At 53.2% G+C, this 17,497-nt stretch overlaps 5 protein-coding genes across 5 annotated transcripts; 2 read left to right on the top strand and 3 right to left on the bottom strand.

Moving 5' to 3' along the window:
• Positions 1 to 400: 400 nt before the first annotated feature.
• BGZ61DRAFT_502921 (uncharacterized protein) lies at positions 401 to 4,255 on the bottom strand. Its single transcript, XM_046251750.1, has 4 exons — positions 3,901 to 4,255; positions 3,365 to 3,741; positions 1,317 to 3,306; positions 401 to 1,265 (listed from the first exon to the last, which is right to left on the bottom strand). The coding sequence occupies exons 1-4, from the start codon at positions 3,904 to 3,906 to the stop codon at positions 537 to 539; spliced, it is 3,102 nt and encodes a 1,033-aa protein (XP_046111211.1). The 5' UTR covers positions 3,907 to 4,255; the 3' UTR covers positions 401 to 536.
• A 1,232-nt stretch (positions 4,256 to 5,487) lies between these two features.
• Positions 5,488 to 6,266, bottom strand: BGZ61DRAFT_472745 (FKBP-type peptidyl-prolyl cis-trans isomerase; the record flags this gene model as incomplete). The annotated part of the gene is made up of 6 exons (XM_046248373.1): positions 5,488 to 5,515; positions 5,568 to 5,609; positions 5,800 to 5,820; positions 5,882 to 5,942; positions 6,018 to 6,082; positions 6,142 to 6,266. The coding sequence occupies 6 exons, from the start codon at positions 6,264 to 6,266 to the stop codon at positions 5,488 to 5,490; spliced, it is 342 nt and encodes a 113-aa protein (XP_046111210.1).
• Positions 6,267 to 10,843: 4,577 nt separating this feature from the next.
• BGZ61DRAFT_411122 (fungal trichothecene efflux pump-domain-containing protein) lies at positions 10,844 to 12,632 on the top strand (the record flags this gene model as incomplete). The annotated part of the gene is made up of 3 exons (XM_046243258.1): positions 10,844 to 10,981; positions 11,091 to 11,411; positions 11,583 to 12,632. The coding sequence occupies 3 exons, from the start codon at positions 10,844 to 10,846 to the stop codon at positions 12,606 to 12,608; spliced, it is 1,485 nt and encodes a 494-aa protein (XP_046111209.1). The 3' UTR covers positions 12,609 to 12,632.
• Positions 12,633 to 13,943: 1,311 nt separating this feature from the next.
• Positions 13,944 to 15,780, top strand: BGZ61DRAFT_527367 (uncharacterized protein; the record flags this gene model as incomplete). The annotated part of the gene is made up of 2 exons (XM_046253098.1): positions 13,944 to 14,848; positions 14,898 to 15,780. The coding sequence occupies 2 exons, from the start codon at positions 13,944 to 13,946 to the stop codon at positions 15,778 to 15,780; spliced, it is 1,788 nt and encodes a 595-aa protein (XP_046111208.1).
• Positions 15,781 to 16,028: 248 nt separating this feature from the next.
• Positions 16,029 to 16,673, bottom strand: BGZ61DRAFT_340885 (HotDog domain-containing protein; the record flags this gene model as incomplete). The annotated part of the gene is made up of 1 exon (XM_046239352.1): positions 16,029 to 16,673. The coding sequence occupies one exon, from the start codon at positions 16,671 to 16,673 to the stop codon at positions 16,029 to 16,031; it is 645 nt and encodes a 214-aa protein (XP_046111207.1).
• Between the last annotated feature and the right edge of the window lie 824 nt (positions 16,674 to 17,497).

Raw genomic sequence — 17,497 nt, 5'->3', positions numbered from 1 at the left:
CGCTTTTACTAGCGGATGCCGCTGCATCAGTCATCAGCGCGACCTTCTTGATAATTCGACCTAGCATGACGAACTGCTTGGTAACAAGGCGTCAATGAGATCATAGGGCCACAAGCGTCTCATGCCCACCGTTTGGACTTTGTTTCATCATGACCATTCCAACCAGATTGCCAGACGTCTCGACTTGCAATCAGATGTGTTTGTCAACATGTGAAACTTGTTCACCACCTTGTCGTGAGGTTGCATTGGCCTGATGAATCTGCATTGCGGGGTTTCGCCGCAGGCATGATAATTACCACATAGGCCAATCGAGTGACACCTCGGGCAGGATAGGCAGAATCGCCGTCTTAACCAATCAACCAAACTCAAGAAAGTGTTGCATCAACTCCCAATCTTACATCGTAACAAATAGCCAGAGCGTAATATTCATCTATCTTTATGCATCATCATGCGTTCAGGCCCTGCTCTAGTGCACCTCGGCCGCGATCTTCACTCTGTTACCATCTATTCTTGCTCACTGTACACCTGTCTCGGCTTCACGCAACCTTCACCTTGATGTAAGGGACTTCCACATCCTCCTCATCCAGATCCTCGGCCACAATCTCAAAGATGACCTCCTTCTGATGCGAGGGAATGGGCTTCTTGGAAATCATCTCAACCAGCTCGCTAAGCTTGAGGGCATATCGCTCCTTCAGCTTGGCGGGAGGGAAGAAAGACGCATACAAGAGGCTGACACCTGAGCTCAGCATGCTGATGGTCAAGCCACGCTCCTTGAAGTTGTCCAGGAGCTGCTGGAGCGTCACATCCTCCAACTCGAATCGGTCCCAGATCTTGTCAAGCGTAACCTTGCCGTTGGGTCCCTTGTACTCAACTTTGGGGCTAGCAATGGGCTCACTGAAGCCGAAGAAGGGGAGAGCCAGGTTAATGAACCCGTTCTTGTACTGCTCGACGTCTGTCTTGCCGTCGATGACCTTGTACAGCTCGAGGACCACCAGGCCAGTGACCAGGGCAGTCGTGGTGGCAATGGCGGGGATAATCTTGCCAGCGATGAACTTAGTCTTGTGTCGGTCCGCAGCCTCAATCTTGTAGTTCTCTGCTCTCAAGTTGCTGCAAGCAGTGATGAAGTCGATGTGGTGGTTCGAGTCGTCATCCTTCTCAAAGTCGACAGGCACCAGCTGGAAGCCAGACAGAGTGTTAGGCGAAGGCAGGCTGGCAGTGAGCTTGTCCAATTCGTCGTTGTCATCAAAGGTGCTAGCATTCGGGTCCTTCTCATGGGTCAGTACATGGTCAGACAAATCAAAAGACGAATTACTTACAGGCTCCTTGTCGTCCGCCTGGATCTTGACGCTTGAGTCGGGGGAGAAGTCAGGCACAATAACATTCTCCAGCTCACGCAGGTAGATAGCCCTGTCGGTACCAGGTGACTTGATGTTGTAGTTGAAGGCATGCAGGTTAGCTGCCGCGACGACAAAACCGAAGTGGGTGGCGTTGTTGGGGTCGAACTTGAGAGCGTCGGGGGCACGCTTGGGGCCTGACCAGAATGGGGTGCCGGTCGAGGTCTCAACATCCTTGGGGAAGTTGTAAAGCAGCTGCTGGATCTTGTTGGCGAACTCGGTCTCGAAGAGCATACGAGCCCAAGCGATACAATCCTCAAAGGTTCGGGGTCGCTCAGTGGTCAGGTAGTTTCGGATCGTCTCGAGTGTGTCCTTCTGGTTGCCGCCTTGCTTCAACGTCGTCTCAAGGAAGTTGGGCTGAGTCAGGTACAGGTTGACAGTCTGAGGAGCCTTGACGAAAGACCTCTCAAACATGTACTCCTTCGCCCAAGCAATCGTGTGCTCAATGCGGTTGGGGAAACTTCGGATGGTGCACATAGGGAACTCCTTCTCAGGAGGATCCTGGGAGGAGGAGTACGACTCAGTGAGATGAGGGAGTACAACCTGCGTGTTACCCTTGGTTCCGAGGGTGCCGCTCTCGAGCAGGGGTTTGCGGAAAAAGACGCATCGTCGGTCGACGTATGTTCGTGCCTCGACGTTGTCTAGAGCGTTGGTCACACCATCCAAGTTCTGCCAGAAATCCTCGTTGAAAACGTTCTCAGTTTCAGGACTGACGCGCTCCTTAAAGGTCTCAATGTGGCCAACCAGCTCAGGGTTCATTCGCTGGACAGCCTTGGCAGCGCAGTCACTCTTCATGTGACCAACATCGTCGGCACGGAAAAGGAACTGTCGGTTCAGGTTGCTTCGCTCAATGGAGTCCATATCAGTCACCCAAATCTTGCCCTCAGGACCAGTACCGAGGCCAATCATGGCCCAGTTCTTGAGCATCTCACATCCGATAGCGCCAGCACCGACGAGGAATTGCTTCAGGTTCGCAATCTTGTTCTGATACTCGGTACCGAAAACGGCAATCTGTCCGTCGTAGCGGCTGCCGATAGGCTTGCACAGCTCAACCGATCGCTTCGTAGACGTGGGCAAGGACTCGAGGGAATCGAAGTACATCCACTGGTTAATAGGTTGGAATTTTCCAGAAACCGCCTTGAGAATCTCCTGCGCGGTAGCTCCACCGAAGAAAGCAGCCATCGGGTTGAGATCACCCATGGCTTGGTAGCTCAGCTCCTTGAGCAACTTCTCGTCCAACTCAATTTCCATGCCCTCGTCCTCGGCGAATTTCTTAGCGGCACCGAGAACGATAGTCGCATCCTGTTCATCCATGGGGTAGGGGAGTCGCTTTTTGGAAAGCTGGAAAGCGTGGAGAGCCTGGAAACCAAGGTGTAGCTGCTGAGGTCGGTCGAACTTGGCAAAATCAGACACCAAGAACTCGGGTTCCTTCAAGGCGGTGGTAAAAGTCTTGAAGTTGACAACCTTGGGCATCTTGACCTGCTGGTACATGCCACCACGAGTGTACTGGCCGAGACCGGTGACATCGCCAATCGAGAATGTGTAGGGGCCCTTGACAACAATCTTCCGGGGCTCGGCGCCGTTCAGTGCCTCCATGCCCTCGACTTCGGTGAAAGTCACAAAGTCGCCATCCTCCAGGCCGTGTCGGGTCTCGTCGAGAGCGGATACCAGACCCTCCTCGTCGATTCCTGCAACGATTCCGCTCAGGGGGGTTTCACCGGTGGGGTCCATGATTGTGAACTTCTCGCCAAAATCGCAGAAGATAGAGCCGAAAAGACCAAAGGTATCAGCGATGACAACGTAAATGCCCTTGGTGTGGCAGTAGTCGGCGATTGCCTTCTGCGAGTCGATAGGAACATTGGTCAAGACGACGATCTGGTACTTGTCGAACTGGGAGTAGTTCTCGTCAAGCCTAACTAGGCGTTCAGTATTGTATCACTGGGTGCGCAGTGAGTGCATGAGTGACTTACCCGGGGGACTGGTGGACCTTGACGGGAGTGTACGCGTTGAGCTCAGCCACGCGGGGGGCAGTGACCTCGTCTCTGGGCTTTCCGACATCCTCAGGCTTAAGGAAGAACTGGGACGACAGATCGGCCAGCTGGACGGGGGCGGGGTCGTAGAGGGTCAGGCTCTTGACACCAGCCAAGGCGATGTTCTTGGCGACCTCAACACCGAGGCCCTTGAGACCAACGATGAGGACGTTGGAAGCGCCCATGCGCTTCATGGCCTCGTGGCCCAAGACATAGAGCTGTCGGCTATAGAGGGACTCGTCGATCTCGGTGTGTCCAACGACGGACTCGTCGACCTGCATCCGGGTCGCGAGGTCGACCTCGGGCAGCTTAGATTCCTGGAACATTTGCAGTCAGCATAAAGAAGCGGAGCGCGCGGTGGCAGGAAGCGAGCTGCGTGGTAGGCTGTGTTGTGCTCCGCATGAACGAAGGGCGGTCATGATGAGAAAGTCGTCCTGCACTGCGGGGAGTGACGTGGTAGTGGGAGAAAAACTCACAGCCATAATGCGCTTGTGGGATTTAGGTGACTCCCCTTCAGAGAGCTTTCGCTTCCCCAGCGTGCCTGGCGCAGATAGGGAGGGAATCGTGGAGGTGGTGCGGTGCGAAGTCGTCGAGGCGATCCAGCACCAGGCAGAGCTCAACCCCGCCAAGCAGCTGATTCGAGGACGGTGAGGGAAACAGGAAGGGGCCTGCGAGGTGGAGGGATAGATCGCAGGGTCGTGAGTAGGGGGAGTTGGTTCTCTCTTGCGATGCTTCGAGAGGAGAGAGATGCGTGGGCAGGAGGAGTATTTAGTGAGAAGCAAGAAGATGGAGCAGGTCGGCGGCTGAGGAGGCAGCAGCCGTTGATGAGGTAATGGCCCAAGGCGGTTTGTGACAGGTGGCGGGCGCGGGTGCATCAGCTTCCAGTGGCTTCCTACCTGCCGGGGTCCCTATAACGCCTGCGCAGGGGAATGAGGGGCAGTGAAGCGTGAGGTGGGGAATTTGTCACCCAGGTTGACCCGGTACCTAAGTAAGGTGCCCCGCCACCATAAAGTTTCCTTCCTGGGCAGGGGTTAACTTAGGTGCTATCAGGTGCGCCATTCCACTGCGAAACATCTCCGTAATGGGCAACTGAAAATTTATTCAACAAGGGCGAATCTGATGGTGGAATCCATCTTCTACATCTAGTAAGCTCTTCAAATCCTCGCAATCCCGGTCGCTCTCAGCGTGCCACGGCGCTCTCGCCATCCGACGTCATGCCCCCACTTGCCTTAGCGGTAAGGAATGAGAGGGTTGAGCAGTCCCTCGACTAACACGTCTAAGCATTCAGTTACGTATCATATTATTGTGTTTACAGAATAGGCGTGGATCCGGCCTTCTATAAAGGTAGAGTTGGTGGGTTGCCTACTTCAAAGTGTAGTGATCGTACATGTCTATTCCACAGGAGGCATGAACCTACCCTAGACCTAACATCCTTGAAACGCCGACACCGAGTAACTATGTGCAACTACCCATGCTGAGTCCGTGTTCTCCTTGTTTCTATCACAATCTATTCTTGCTTAGATATGATTCAGGTATCATTTACCGTCACGTGTTTGATCATGTTTGACTGGAGAGTTACACATTACTTGCCTAATCGATCTCGCCGAAGGCAGTTATGCTCACCGGGAACCTCGGAGCAGCTGATCATTCGGGATTATTAACCAACATCTGTCCCGTGTCTTTACCAATTTTCCCCATTAATGTCGCCGTTCGCAAACGCGTCATTACTGGGATCCCTGGTAGGTTTGTAATGTAAATGTACTTGAGCCACCCTCTCATCTGTGGACTTGTTGTCGCGGAGATGGTGAGACGATAAGGCAGAGAGTAAGGACCACGTCATTGTCACTTGGGTTGGAAAATGTAAGCATCGATTATTTCTTCAATTGGCCGTCTGTAAAGTCGCCCTCTTGGATCTGAAACCCTAAGCATGACAAACTCTGCACCATGAGATAACCACAGTTGAGGTAGAGTTTGGTATTCCTGGCAAAATCCCGGAATGAGAAGCTCTGGCAATAGACCCTGCTGAGAAGAATAACGGAACAGCATTGCCATGGATGTATTTATCATCGGACTTTCTTCAGCTCGACATCGCTATATCAAGGGTCAGCATTGCTAACGGTCAAGAACGTAATAGGATCCTTACAAGATGAGGTCGGCGCCGGGAGGGATGTGACCGGGGAAACCTCTGCAAATAATATTGTCAGTTCATCATCACCCATATTGATCTATGGCGGAATGGGGTTGGGAAGAGGTTGGATGGTGAAAGTAGGGAGAGTATCTGCATGACTGAGATCGAAGAAGTGGCCAAGACCACGTTTGGGGAATCGGGCGATACAATTGGCTTGGGACGTGAACAGAGGAAGAGGAGGGCTTACTGCTGGCCGTAGCCGAAGTCGCTAGAAAGCCATTCGTTAGCAAAAGAAGATATGTCTGTGGCTGTTGTCGAGTATAGCGTACCTGGAGATGACTAGAGTGGCCTTCTCGCCGACCTTCATCGTGGTGACACCCTCATCCCAGCCTGGAAGAGGAAGTGTTAGAGTCATGATTCTTGATTGAAAGAGGGAACCCAGCGGAGCTGGGGTATGCTAGGTACCCTTGATGACCTGACCGACACCGATCCTGGTCTCAAAGTCGCCGCGGCCGACGGAGGTGTCGAACCTGAAGGAGATGTGTCAGTCATTGATCCAAGTCCAGGAAAATTGGCGGAGGAAACGAACTGCTGGCCCTTCTCGTTTTCCGCATTGACGTCGCGGAGGTAGCCAGTGTACTCAATGGTGACGGTCTGGCCCTTCCGGGGAATGGCACCAGTGCCCTCCTCGAGGAGAATCTTCTCAACGCCCATGATGGTGGTGTTTTTCTTGGGGGGAGTTGGCGTAGCGGTGGATGAGGGAGAGAGCTTGCTTGTGGAGGTGAGAAAGGTTCGCGAAGCTACGAAGGGCGGAGGAACGTTGGCTTTAATACAGCGACCAAGGGGCCGCAAGGCCAAGGCACGAAAAGGCAGGGACCGAACAGACATGGCTTCGGCAGGTCAAGGAACAGGTACAGAGCCACAGAAAACACGTCTTCCGGTCGAAGTTTGTGCCTCCCAGCTTCTCGCCTTTGGGCTTCGCATGGCGGGGCACTTGGCGATCGACGGCGGGGCAACCCGCAGGGCGGAGGAGTTAGCAGGTGGTGCGATGACGAGGGTGCCAATCAGCGCCGCCATCGGCTCCACTTGGGATGACGAGCCAAAGAAGCATGCAGAAGCGCACGCAGAAGCGCACGCAGAAGCAAGCTCTGGGCGAGCCAGTTGGGCCATGATGGACATGCTGCTTGGCTGCGTGGTTTGAGAGGCACAGCTGTCAATGCGCCATGAGGCCATCGAGCGAGCTACCTGAGACCCTGTTTGAGAGGGTTTATTTATTCCTGGGCCGCTGTACGCGGCGTTGCTCCCAACACCCGACATCAGAAACACCAAGACGAGGCTAGAGACGCATCAGCTACTACTACGTATCTTAGGTCGACCTATAATTAGTCCCATTCAGTACGGTACTTGCATCGCGATTGCGTCCAGAACGAGTAACTCCATCGCGAGTACCGCCGGACTACTGCTTACCAAGGAAGGCACCGGGACATGGGTCTTCCGGAAAGCATGCACTGTACCATGCATTGCAGCACAGTCACTAACTCGCGATCCAAGTCCAACAGGGCCCGGACAAAGCGACACCCCCTATCGTTGTTTGGACGCCTGGTATACGTGCCGCCTCCGTTGAAGCTCCATCTCGTCCCTAAACGAAGAAGCCTCCGCGCATACCCCCGTATCACTCCGCGGCTACCCGAGGCGGAATTTGATGCCACTCGGGACGCCTCAACCATGTGAGGCCACGGAACGGTCTCACTCGACGGCCACCTCCGCAAATCCCAGCTATCGGTTCTGGCCTAAGAACAAAAAAGCAATCACTGCAGATGATGCGTCACATCGCCCGCATCCCCGGCCACACGGGCCCCGCACAGAGGGCGGTTGGGCGGTTGCTTGCCCTGTCGTGGCATTTCGGGCATCGCAATGTGTCCAGCGCGCCGTGGAAAGTTGCCTCCGGTACTTCAAGTCCGAAATTCCATATACCGCAAACGACGTCGTGCAGATCGAATTGCCGGTATCCTGCATCTGTGTAACCTCGATCCCCGTGGGCGGTCGCTTCAGAAGGCCATCTTGCGTAACATGAAGCCCAACGACGGTGCAATGGATCCACGTTTCATGCCACCGCAGTCACTGCATGTGGACAACGATGATAATCTCGAGACTCCAAGATAGCTTATCTCACCATGGGGTGTGTCAAAGATTGGTCTGGAAGGGTCCGGATATGGCAGTAGCATCTGCCAAGCGCATTCAAGACTGCTCTCGATTCAGAAATGTTTTGCCCAGGTCAAAGCAGGGACCCAATCCCAAGAATAAGAAAAAGCAATTGAACTCTGACTGGAGAGCAGTTGGTGGCTTGCTCTTACCGAATCCTCCTAGGTGCACTTGCATATAGCCAAGACCCGAAACATATCGGACGCTGGCGGCTCGATGTGACGATGTGAGATCAGGCTATCCAATAGTTAGCCAACATTTGGTGCCCAACTAAGCGGTCAGCGCATATACCAATGGGATTGTGCGACGTCGGATGAATCGTCGATCGGCACTGCTCCTGGATACCCCACGATAGCGTCTTGGTAACCGATCCCGCGGTCGACCGATAGTTTTCGGACGCAAACCTGACGCCCTGCATGTGTAGAACGCAACCCCGTGGAGGCTTCGCATTCGCTCGCTTCGACATGGAAGTAAACACGTGGAGTTGGAATACTGGGCTACATTTTTGGGTGCCGTGGCTATCGGCAGTGTCGGTACTGAGACGCAGGTCAAGAATGATGAGAGTGGTCTGAGGTTGAGGAGGTCAGTGTAACAACGCGCGATCGACCACTCTTCTTTATTTGGTGTAACGCTGGACTGGCCATGCCGCATGATTGGTGCTTTATGCATGTTCCAAAGGCTAGAGTTCGAATTTCAGCAAGACATTGTACCATACCCTGGAACGGAAGAATGGGTTAGCCACGTATGATTTATTACATGTGATAATAATGTGTGAGCGGCTTTTTCTGCTCATGATAGCAACCTGGAAGGAAACGTGCATCATGGCTGCAATTGCTTTACTTAAGACGCGAATGCGACTCAGCGGTACGCCGTCTTTTGATACTTCCTTATCAGCCTGCTGAACTGAGCATACGAAAATCCTTTGGAACTGTAGCTCCGAATACCCATATGGGGAATATTGGCTGGGGATCTGATTGAGGGATCGAGGCTGAAGGCAGGGTGTAATGGCGTATCTTGAACGTGACCTGACGCTACCACGGACTGAGAAATTACAGCAAGACCACCGTGCCCTGGCACGAAATCACATTGACCAGGCGCTACGTAGTGCATATACGACCTTGCCTGCTCACGGCTTTTATTTCCCGGGGTGTCCTGATGGCCATGACCAAGAGATCTGACCTCGGCAATAATTCACCGCCGTCACCCCGCTCTACCACCACACCGTATTCTCAATGATGTACTCTTTGATCTGCAACAATTACACTCCATTTCATGTCTCAGAACTATTGATTTGATAATGCAGGTCTAGTATATGGCTTTGATTCGTGGTTATGTTTCCCTCATATTTTACATGTTGGCTTTAATGCAAGTAAAGCGGCTGGCGGCAAATTCTCGACCATTCTTGGACGGAAGCGGAATGAATGAATGCATAACTTCAAAATAATTGCCCGGGATTTGCTGTTATTTTGTAACATCTCCCTAGTGCTTGGATTTTCCACAATGGATGCAACCATGCTGAGAAATGTGTCAGTAGGCCTTGGCGTGTGGTTCGTGGGTGACAATGGAGATGGGTAGAGTTATCCGTTGAGAATGTTCGAGACTTTCAAAGGCCGACAAGTATGGACTCGGTAATATATCCCTCCCGAAAGAGCCACTCCTCGTTGCTCGATGGTGGTGGAAATCTCAAAGTCTAGACCTTGCGATGTGTCCCATGATGAGTGCATTGGCGGTCTCAACCCCGGCTCTGGAACAGCCCTATCGGCTTTCTTCCTTTGACACAAGCAAACACATCATTGCGAATGGGCTGGTAAAGGGGGTCGAGATTTTGAAGTGGCCGTGGTTTGCTTGGTTGTAAGCAACTTGAGCATATGAAGCTGACTTATTGCCCGAGAGCAAAATGGCAGTGCCCTGAGTTGAACATGGACGTGAGGAGAGCGCGTGAAGCTTCTGGATCTTTAATTAAAATATACGGCCGCCGCGTTGAAGTACATATTATTACCAGGTTTGATGAATTAATGTCTAGAACAGAATTGGTACTAGATTGTTCAAATCGGCCGAACGCGGGAGCATCAGCAGATTAACGGGACAAACAACCACGCCAACTTTAAATCTCAATTACGATACCGGATAAAAGAGGAGCGAATGCGCACAAGGCTTGCGTGCCACACTGATGACTAGGTAGGCTCGAGCTCCTTGGATCCAGTGCTGAGATCAGATCAGTGGCACCCCCGACGTGAATCATCATCAGGCGAAGTGTAACGACTTAGTGGCCGCGCTGGGAGATCTGCCGCAGGAAAACATGTGCCGCATGAATAGAGTGGGTCCAGTAGCCATCTGTTAGTCGCCGAATAGAGGCTGGACCAGTGGGCTCGAGGTTGAACAGAAATCCTACGGAATGTTTCACTGGAGAACTGATACTCACGTATATTCCATCAATAAATTCTACACTACATTTGGCAGAAAAATTGGTCAAAAATTGTCGGCTCGGGGATACGGGTGCTCCAGGGCCGATATCACACGCTCAGGGCAACTTCACGCAGCTGTCTTTGACAGGTGCAACACCACAGCTACGCGAGGCTGCCAATACAACCTAAGGAAACAATGGCCACACAAAATGCGGAGATGTGATCCGTTACCCCAGATCTCGCCCGACTAGCGGCTCGTTTCCCCGTGGGGTTTCGTCAGGGTATTGTGGTCACGACACCTCCCGGAAAACTTCAACCGCACCATCACGACGCCACCAACGCAGCGCATCAGCAACGGCGACGATTGACAGGTTCGCGCTAACCGGCGCAGCTTGGGTGGGATATCCACGACAGGGAATTGCAGGGAATGCGGATCTACTGGACCGAGCGAGATGTCACATCGATCCAGAAGCTCGGGATGCTTGGGCTTGTTCTGAGGACATAAAGCCCTCGCGGGTGGCTCTCAGAAACAAAAAGATTTTCGGTCAGGATTCCTCATCGAGACTTACACTTAAGACTGGAAGCTCAAAAGTCCAAATCCTAGTTGAATTCGACATCATGGCTTCTCCACGGGATGCTGGGTCCCAGCTCAGTGAGAAGGAGCAGGCAGAGCACACGGAGACGATGCCTCACCACGATCGCCATGCCTCGGACGATGAGAATACCTTCGAAGTCGAGGAGGATGAGCTGCCTCCCGGGTACTTCACCAGCCCGTTCTTCATTGGTTCCATGACTGGAATTGGTTTGGGTCTCATGGCTGGCGTTGCTGGTTTTGGATATGCTGCCCCTATCCTGACGATCATCAACAATGATATCGGTCCTGTAAGTCATCTTGAGTTTACAATGCCAACATGGCTAATACCCTACTTAGGATGCAAACATTATATGGGTCGCACTCACCTACACCCTCACCTCGGCCGTCACCCTCACCATCATCGGCCGCGTTACCGACATCTTCGGCCGCCGCTGGGTCTTCGTTGGTGGTGCATTCCTCGGTATCATCGGCTCCATCGTCTGCGCAACGGCACAGAGCGTTAACTCGCTCATCGGCGGCATGACTATCACCGGAATCGCCGCGGCGACACAGCTCTCATACTACTACGTCATGGGTGAGCTGGTGCCGATGAAGTATCGCCTCATCGGCAACGCGTTCTGCTACTCGCTGACCATCCCCGGCTCGGGTCTTGCGCCGGTCATCTCGCATGCATTCCTCAGGAATCATCCCAATGTCGGCTGGCGAGGAGCCTACTACGTGTTAATCGGTGTGAACACTGTCAGCTTCTTGTGCTGGTTCTTCTTCTACCACCCGCCGACCTTCCGCATGAAGCACGGTGAGCACGCGAGCGTCTTGAAGTATGCCAAGGACTTTGACTACATCGGCACGGCTGTATACACTGGCGGGTTGTTGGTTCTTATGATGGGTCTCAACTGGGGAGGCAGCGTCTACCCATGGAAGTCGGCACATGTTATCGGGGCCATCGTGTCGGGCATCGTTGGCCTGGTGCTTTTTGTCCTTTGGGAGTCATATGCCAAGCTCAAAGAGCCTCTGGTACCGATGCACTTGTTTAAGAATCAAGGATGGAACGCGGCAACTATCTTGTCCGGTCTTGGTGCGAGCGTCTACTACGCCTTCGCTCTGGTGTGGCCATCAATGGTTACGGTTCTGTATGAGGACGGAGACCCAATGACGGCTGCTTGGTACTCCTCATTTGTCGGATTGTTCATCATCATCGGCGAGGTCGTCGGCGGAGTCGTCGCTAAGCCGATTGGAAACCTCAAGTTGCAATGCATCGTCACTGTTGCCCTCAGCGGCATCTTCTTTGGAGCTACCGCGACGTCGACGCCAGACAGCCGGGTCCGAGCTACGACGTTCGTGGCCCTCGGAACCTTCTTCATCGGCTGGGCTGAGTCGCTTGCCATCACGATCGTCACGATCGCGGCGTGGGATCAGTCGAAGCTGGGTTCGGCGTCTGGATTGGCGGGTTCGATCCGTTTCTTCATCTCGTCCATTTCCGCGACAGTGTATACCGTCATTCTCAGCAACCGACTCACTGATGAGATTGCAAGACAAGTACCCAAGGCGGTCACTGCTGCAGGACTACCCTCGTCGAGTGTGGCCGACTTCATTACTGGTCTGTCTACCGGAACGGGCTTTGATGGAATTCCTGGAGTGACGGATTCCATCGCGGCCGTTGGTGTCAGGGCCTACAAGGAGGCCAATGCTTTGGCATATCGCACCGTCTTCCTCGCGAGCATTGCATTCTCAGGCGTGGCTCTGATTGCCTCATTCATGTTGCCCAACGTTGACTCGCTGTTGACGGGCAAGGTTGCGTCGACGTTGCATAAGGGACGCAAGGACGAGAAGATGATTGGGGCTGGAGATGTGTAATAAGGGAGAAAAGGTTTAGCTCACGTCTATGTCGGGATGGCCCTGGTTCACGATGTAGGGGCCCGACTTGTTAATTCAACGTCTTATTATAAACAATCTGGGCTGCTGACATCCTCGCGTTATGATACGGAGACAATGTACCTGCTAGAAACCCTTAATAAAATAATATTGGAGGTTTTCACACTGTTTCTACAGTCGAGAAACTTTGATATTGAGATCTCTGGAATACGTTGGGATCTCAAGACATGTGATCTCGGACATCAAGTGGTCCGTGGACCCGATTGCGAGTCCGGTTGGGAGTCCGATTGCCCGCCAACCTGCATAAATGAAGGTAAATTGGTGTGACTTCAACAGGGAGAATGGCGAAGTCATTGCGAGGCACGTATTGACACGTCCATAATTATTTTCAAAGGCTGCTTAGCCTCACGGCATCCAAAAGCACAGACAGGACTACGTAATGAAAGAAGAATTTTGGTGATTATGGGGGTCATTACGGAGATGGTTGGTCATTCCACTGCCGGGATCCGAGGCCAATTGGGAAAACCTGGATGAGGCGCGGAGTACGGCAACACCAATGAATTGGTGGTGGTTGGGGGGAGGCGGGTCTGCTGGGCTTTCAGGGTCTGGGCGGACCCCTTCTGGCTCCTCTTCAAGGCTGAAATTCACTGAGCTGTACCGGACTTGGCGCATTTTGCTCCGGCATATTGCTCCAGCATGGCACCTGGAGCCGTTCTTGGTATCCCTTGGCACACTAAAGTGCCGCTGGATCCGGCCGCAGGGTCCGTTTGGCAGACGCGGCGAGCGCTGTGACTGGGCTGCGCTAGGGGTGCGCTAGGGGTGACGTCAGAAATGAAGGTCCCAGTGGGATCCTGTCATGATGCTCGCAGCGTAACTTTGGTGTGTGGCCGTGAGGGTCTGCGCCTGGGCGAATGGCGAGATGCGACATGCGACATGAAAAGTGGCTCGGTGTCGTCTCATACGCGGTCGCCGAGGAGACAAAACCTAGATTCTCCATGTGAAAACCATCAAGATATAGCTTCAGTTCCCGCGCTCCAGCTTCCCTTCGTCCCAACTCGGATGGTGTGCTGTGCCTGCCATCCTAACCGCGCTTATCATACCACCGGACCGTCAGCCTCACCAACCACCGGGTTCGTTCTCGGTCATCTCTAGCTTCATCCGTCCGCATCGCGACAACAACCTTTCGCAACCGTGAAAACGCGCCTCCTCCGTTGTCGCGAGCGTTCCAATCGTCCATTGAATTGTCCAATACGCGCCAGGACCCTGTCGCCACCGAACAATCGCTAGACTCGCAAACTCGGCGAGTCGCTGGACCCGATGAGCGACCAAGCCCAGGCGGAGTCGCATCCCAACGGCCAACCATCCAACGGCCAACCGTCCAACGACCACACGTCCAACGGCCAGAAGCAGATCCCTCGCAAACCCGTCGAGACAGATGCCAAAAACAAGCTGGAGAATGGCCACAAGCCCCTCAAGCCATCAGCCAGGATGGCCACTGGCCTCAAAGACCGCCTGAAGATCAAGAAAGGCCCCCCCGGAGGCTTCGATGCCACTCCGCTCCCCGACGCCCCCCAAGGATTCACCGTGCGGTTTATTTTCCACGGCGCGACCAACCTGCCCGCGGCGGACATCGGGACAGCTTCCTCTGATCCGTTCATCCATGCGACGCTCAAGGGCACGCAGCCCAAGAGGCACAAGGAGGACCCGGATCTAACCTACCGCACTAGGACCATCAGGCGAAGCACAGAGCCCGAGTGGGAAGATGAATGGGTCGTCGCCAATGTTCCTCCAACTGGATTCATCCTCAAATGCCGCCTTTACGACGAAGACTTCCCAGACTCCGATGACAGACTCGGAAACGTGACAATAAAGGTTCCTCAGGTCACAGAGACAGCGCCAGACTTTCAGCCGCCAGGAAGGAACTTTGCTGTCAAGAAGCGCATGGGCAGCAAGAGGGCGTATTTTTTCAAGGGCGTCGCAAGCATGGTACACTCTGAGGTTCACATGACACCCATACTTCGCATCAGCATGGTGGTGCTTGGAAAATCAGATCCGCCTTTCGCCCAGATGTACACTGTTGGCCCGACGCGGTTTGTGAAGCACTACAGTCCTCTCATCGGGCGCATCGCTGGCACAAAAGTCAATACCAATGAGGAGGATGATGCTCGAGAGGACCAGGGCGAAGATAAGAAGGGAAAGAAGAAGAGGACGCAAAAATACGAGTACGACACCCCCTGACTGCTGAGAGTTTCGCGCTGACTGTGTTACTAGCTTCCAAGCCAACGAGATGCAACTTGCAGGGCCTGTGCCACCTGTAATCTATCATCGATTTGTCGAGTTCAGGCCCATCATTGCATCCATGTTCTTCTCGACTGGTCTGAGGGGCAAGATTCTCAACACGGCTCTCCACAAGCAGCACAACAGAATATACAATTTCAACCGCTCGACAGAATATGGGGATTTCGAAGCATGCTCTAAGCAAGCGGCGGTGCAATTCCTCAAGCTCGCTCATTTTGACGAAGGCGGCCGAATATTCACCTATGTCTTGACACTGGATGGCATGTTCCGGTTCACGGAGACAGGCAAGGAGTTTGGTGTTGACATGCTGAGCAAGCATTCTATGCATTCTGACGTTGCGACGTACATTGCTTGCTCTGGCGAGTTCTTTATTCGACGCCTGAAGCACCCCGTGTCCTCGGACAACCCACACACGAAGGAGAAGACACACCCGTCCGAAGAGATCAGTGGGGGCCCGCCAAATGATGACCCTCCGCACAATCCTGCATACTACCAGCTCATCATCGACAATGACTCTGGTACATACAGACCAGACAAGTCGATTTTGCCAGACCTCAAGGCTTTCCTCGAGACCAACTTCCCCGAGTTGGGAATAATCACAATGCATTGGGAAGATCAAGAGCTGCAAGATCTCAAAGAGGCCCAGCGGGCGTTCAAGAAGAAGGAGGGCAGGATGGTCAACATGGTGATGAACATGAGCCAGAGCAGCATCAGCTCCGCCGAGAGCGAGCTCAACCACCGCGAGGCTGGTTGGGAGCAGGGACAGAAAAGCAAGCGTGAGACGGCGCTAGAAGCTATAGAGGACCCGTCAAAGATGAAGGAGGCAGTCAAGACTTTGATTCCGGGTGTCAAATGATCGCCTGAATGCGATCCACAACTTACGGCCGAAATTGTTTGGGTTGGATTGAGTGGGGTTGGACTGTCATTTGAATGCGAAAGATACCTTGGGTCATGTCGACCTTGTTCTCCGAGCGCCGCGTTTTCTTTTGTAACATTCAATTCTCTGCCGGAGTGCTTTTTAATGTTTATAGTCTAGTTCTATCCGCGTTGCCTGCTCTTTTTATATATCAAGGATGCTGCGTCCTTACATGTTCCCACTGCTCCTTAGAGACTTGGCTTCACTGTCAACCATGTGCTTGAGCATTTCGCCAGCACTGTGTCTTTCTCATCCTTTATCTCACAGTAGAACTTGGTCTTTCTCCCGTTCATTTCCTCCACCTTGACTGTGATGCGAAACACGCTGTTGGTAGGCGCAGGTCTGTGGTAGGATACGTCCAGTTTGCCCGTGACATTGTTTGCCTTGAACGCGCTCGCGTTCTTGCCCAGGGTGGTATTAAGATCAAATAATGCGCCCATCGACTCATCCAACATAGACGCAACGACGCCCCCGTGCACGACATTCGGAAACCCGCTCACGCCGTCGCCAGCGCAGATAAGGGTCTCGATCTCGGTGATGGTTCGCGTGGGGTCTAGCGCGGCTTCATGGCTCTCGGCACGGAAGATGCAGAGCATGCGCGTTATCGAGCGATCATTGGCGAGCGTGCGCCCGAAGAGTTGGTCGTGAACATCTGTAATGGGGTTGCGACACGGCGGGACGAAGGCGATTGCGCCGGGCGTGGAAAGCCGCGCAGCCGTCCAGGGGATGGAGTTGAAGAAGGCGACTTCTTTCTCGTAGAGGTCCGAGGGCGTTTCTTCCGGAGATAGGTTGAGCCCTGGACAGACGAGGCGATTGTATGTTGGGGGAGACATGGCTTGTGAAGGAGGTTGCGGGGATGAAATTGGTGGTGATGAGTGAAGAGCGCGATCAGATACGTCCTCTCGGCGAAAATGAAGGACGCCGAGAGGGGCTGATGGCCTGGGTCTGGTGGCCACGAGCCTTGAGAGGGTCGCGAGTGGACCTCGGTGCTTTAGTCTCAGCAAGCTTGGGGCAATTGACATGGTTATGTATATCTTTGATTTCCCAAAAAGATAGTCAGATGAGTGAGATAAGTGTTGTTTAGGTTACACCGTAATAATTCAGACAAGGGCCATCTGGGCTTGCAGGCTGGGAACACGTGCCTGTCAAGTCATCAACCAGACAAAGATCCGGTACTAAACAACTATGTACAGAAAGAACCGTCTGCGTATTCTTAATAATCTGCCGTATACCTTAGCTATCATTAGTAGAAACTCCCTTCGATTCGAAAACTTTTGCATACAGTTACATCAAAGCCGAGGTATGGCTGATGCGCTGCCTGCTGCATCGCGGGACTATCTCGGTGTTGATGGGGACTAGTGGGGCCGGCACGCACGGTATTCGGTGCCGGGCTGCTCGTGTCACCTCGGCAATCTCATCGGGAGCTCAGATTCGATCTAGAGTTGTCCGTACTCCATAGTTGGTATTTGGAAGTACGGTTTATTGTTGCCGTCCCTCGGTGCCATCAAGACTACTCGATATCTGACCTGATTCGCCCGAAGTTATCCAAACCATGGGTGGTAGTTGTTTGAATCCCGAACACCAAATGTTTAGTGGGGCTTGGAACAAGAACAATGTGAATAGGTGTTTATGGTAAATTAGACATAAATATCCTGTC

This window comes from Ilyonectria robusta (genome assembly GCF_021365365.1).
Source record: "Ilyonectria robusta strain PMI_751 chromosome Unknown BGZ61scaffold_2, whole genome shotgun sequence".
NCBI lineage: Eukaryota > Fungi > Ascomycota > Sordariomycetes > Hypocreales > Nectriaceae > Ilyonectria > Ilyonectria robusta.
Note: the sequence above shows the minus strand (reverse complement) of the source record. Positions and strands in the feature narration are given on the sequence as shown.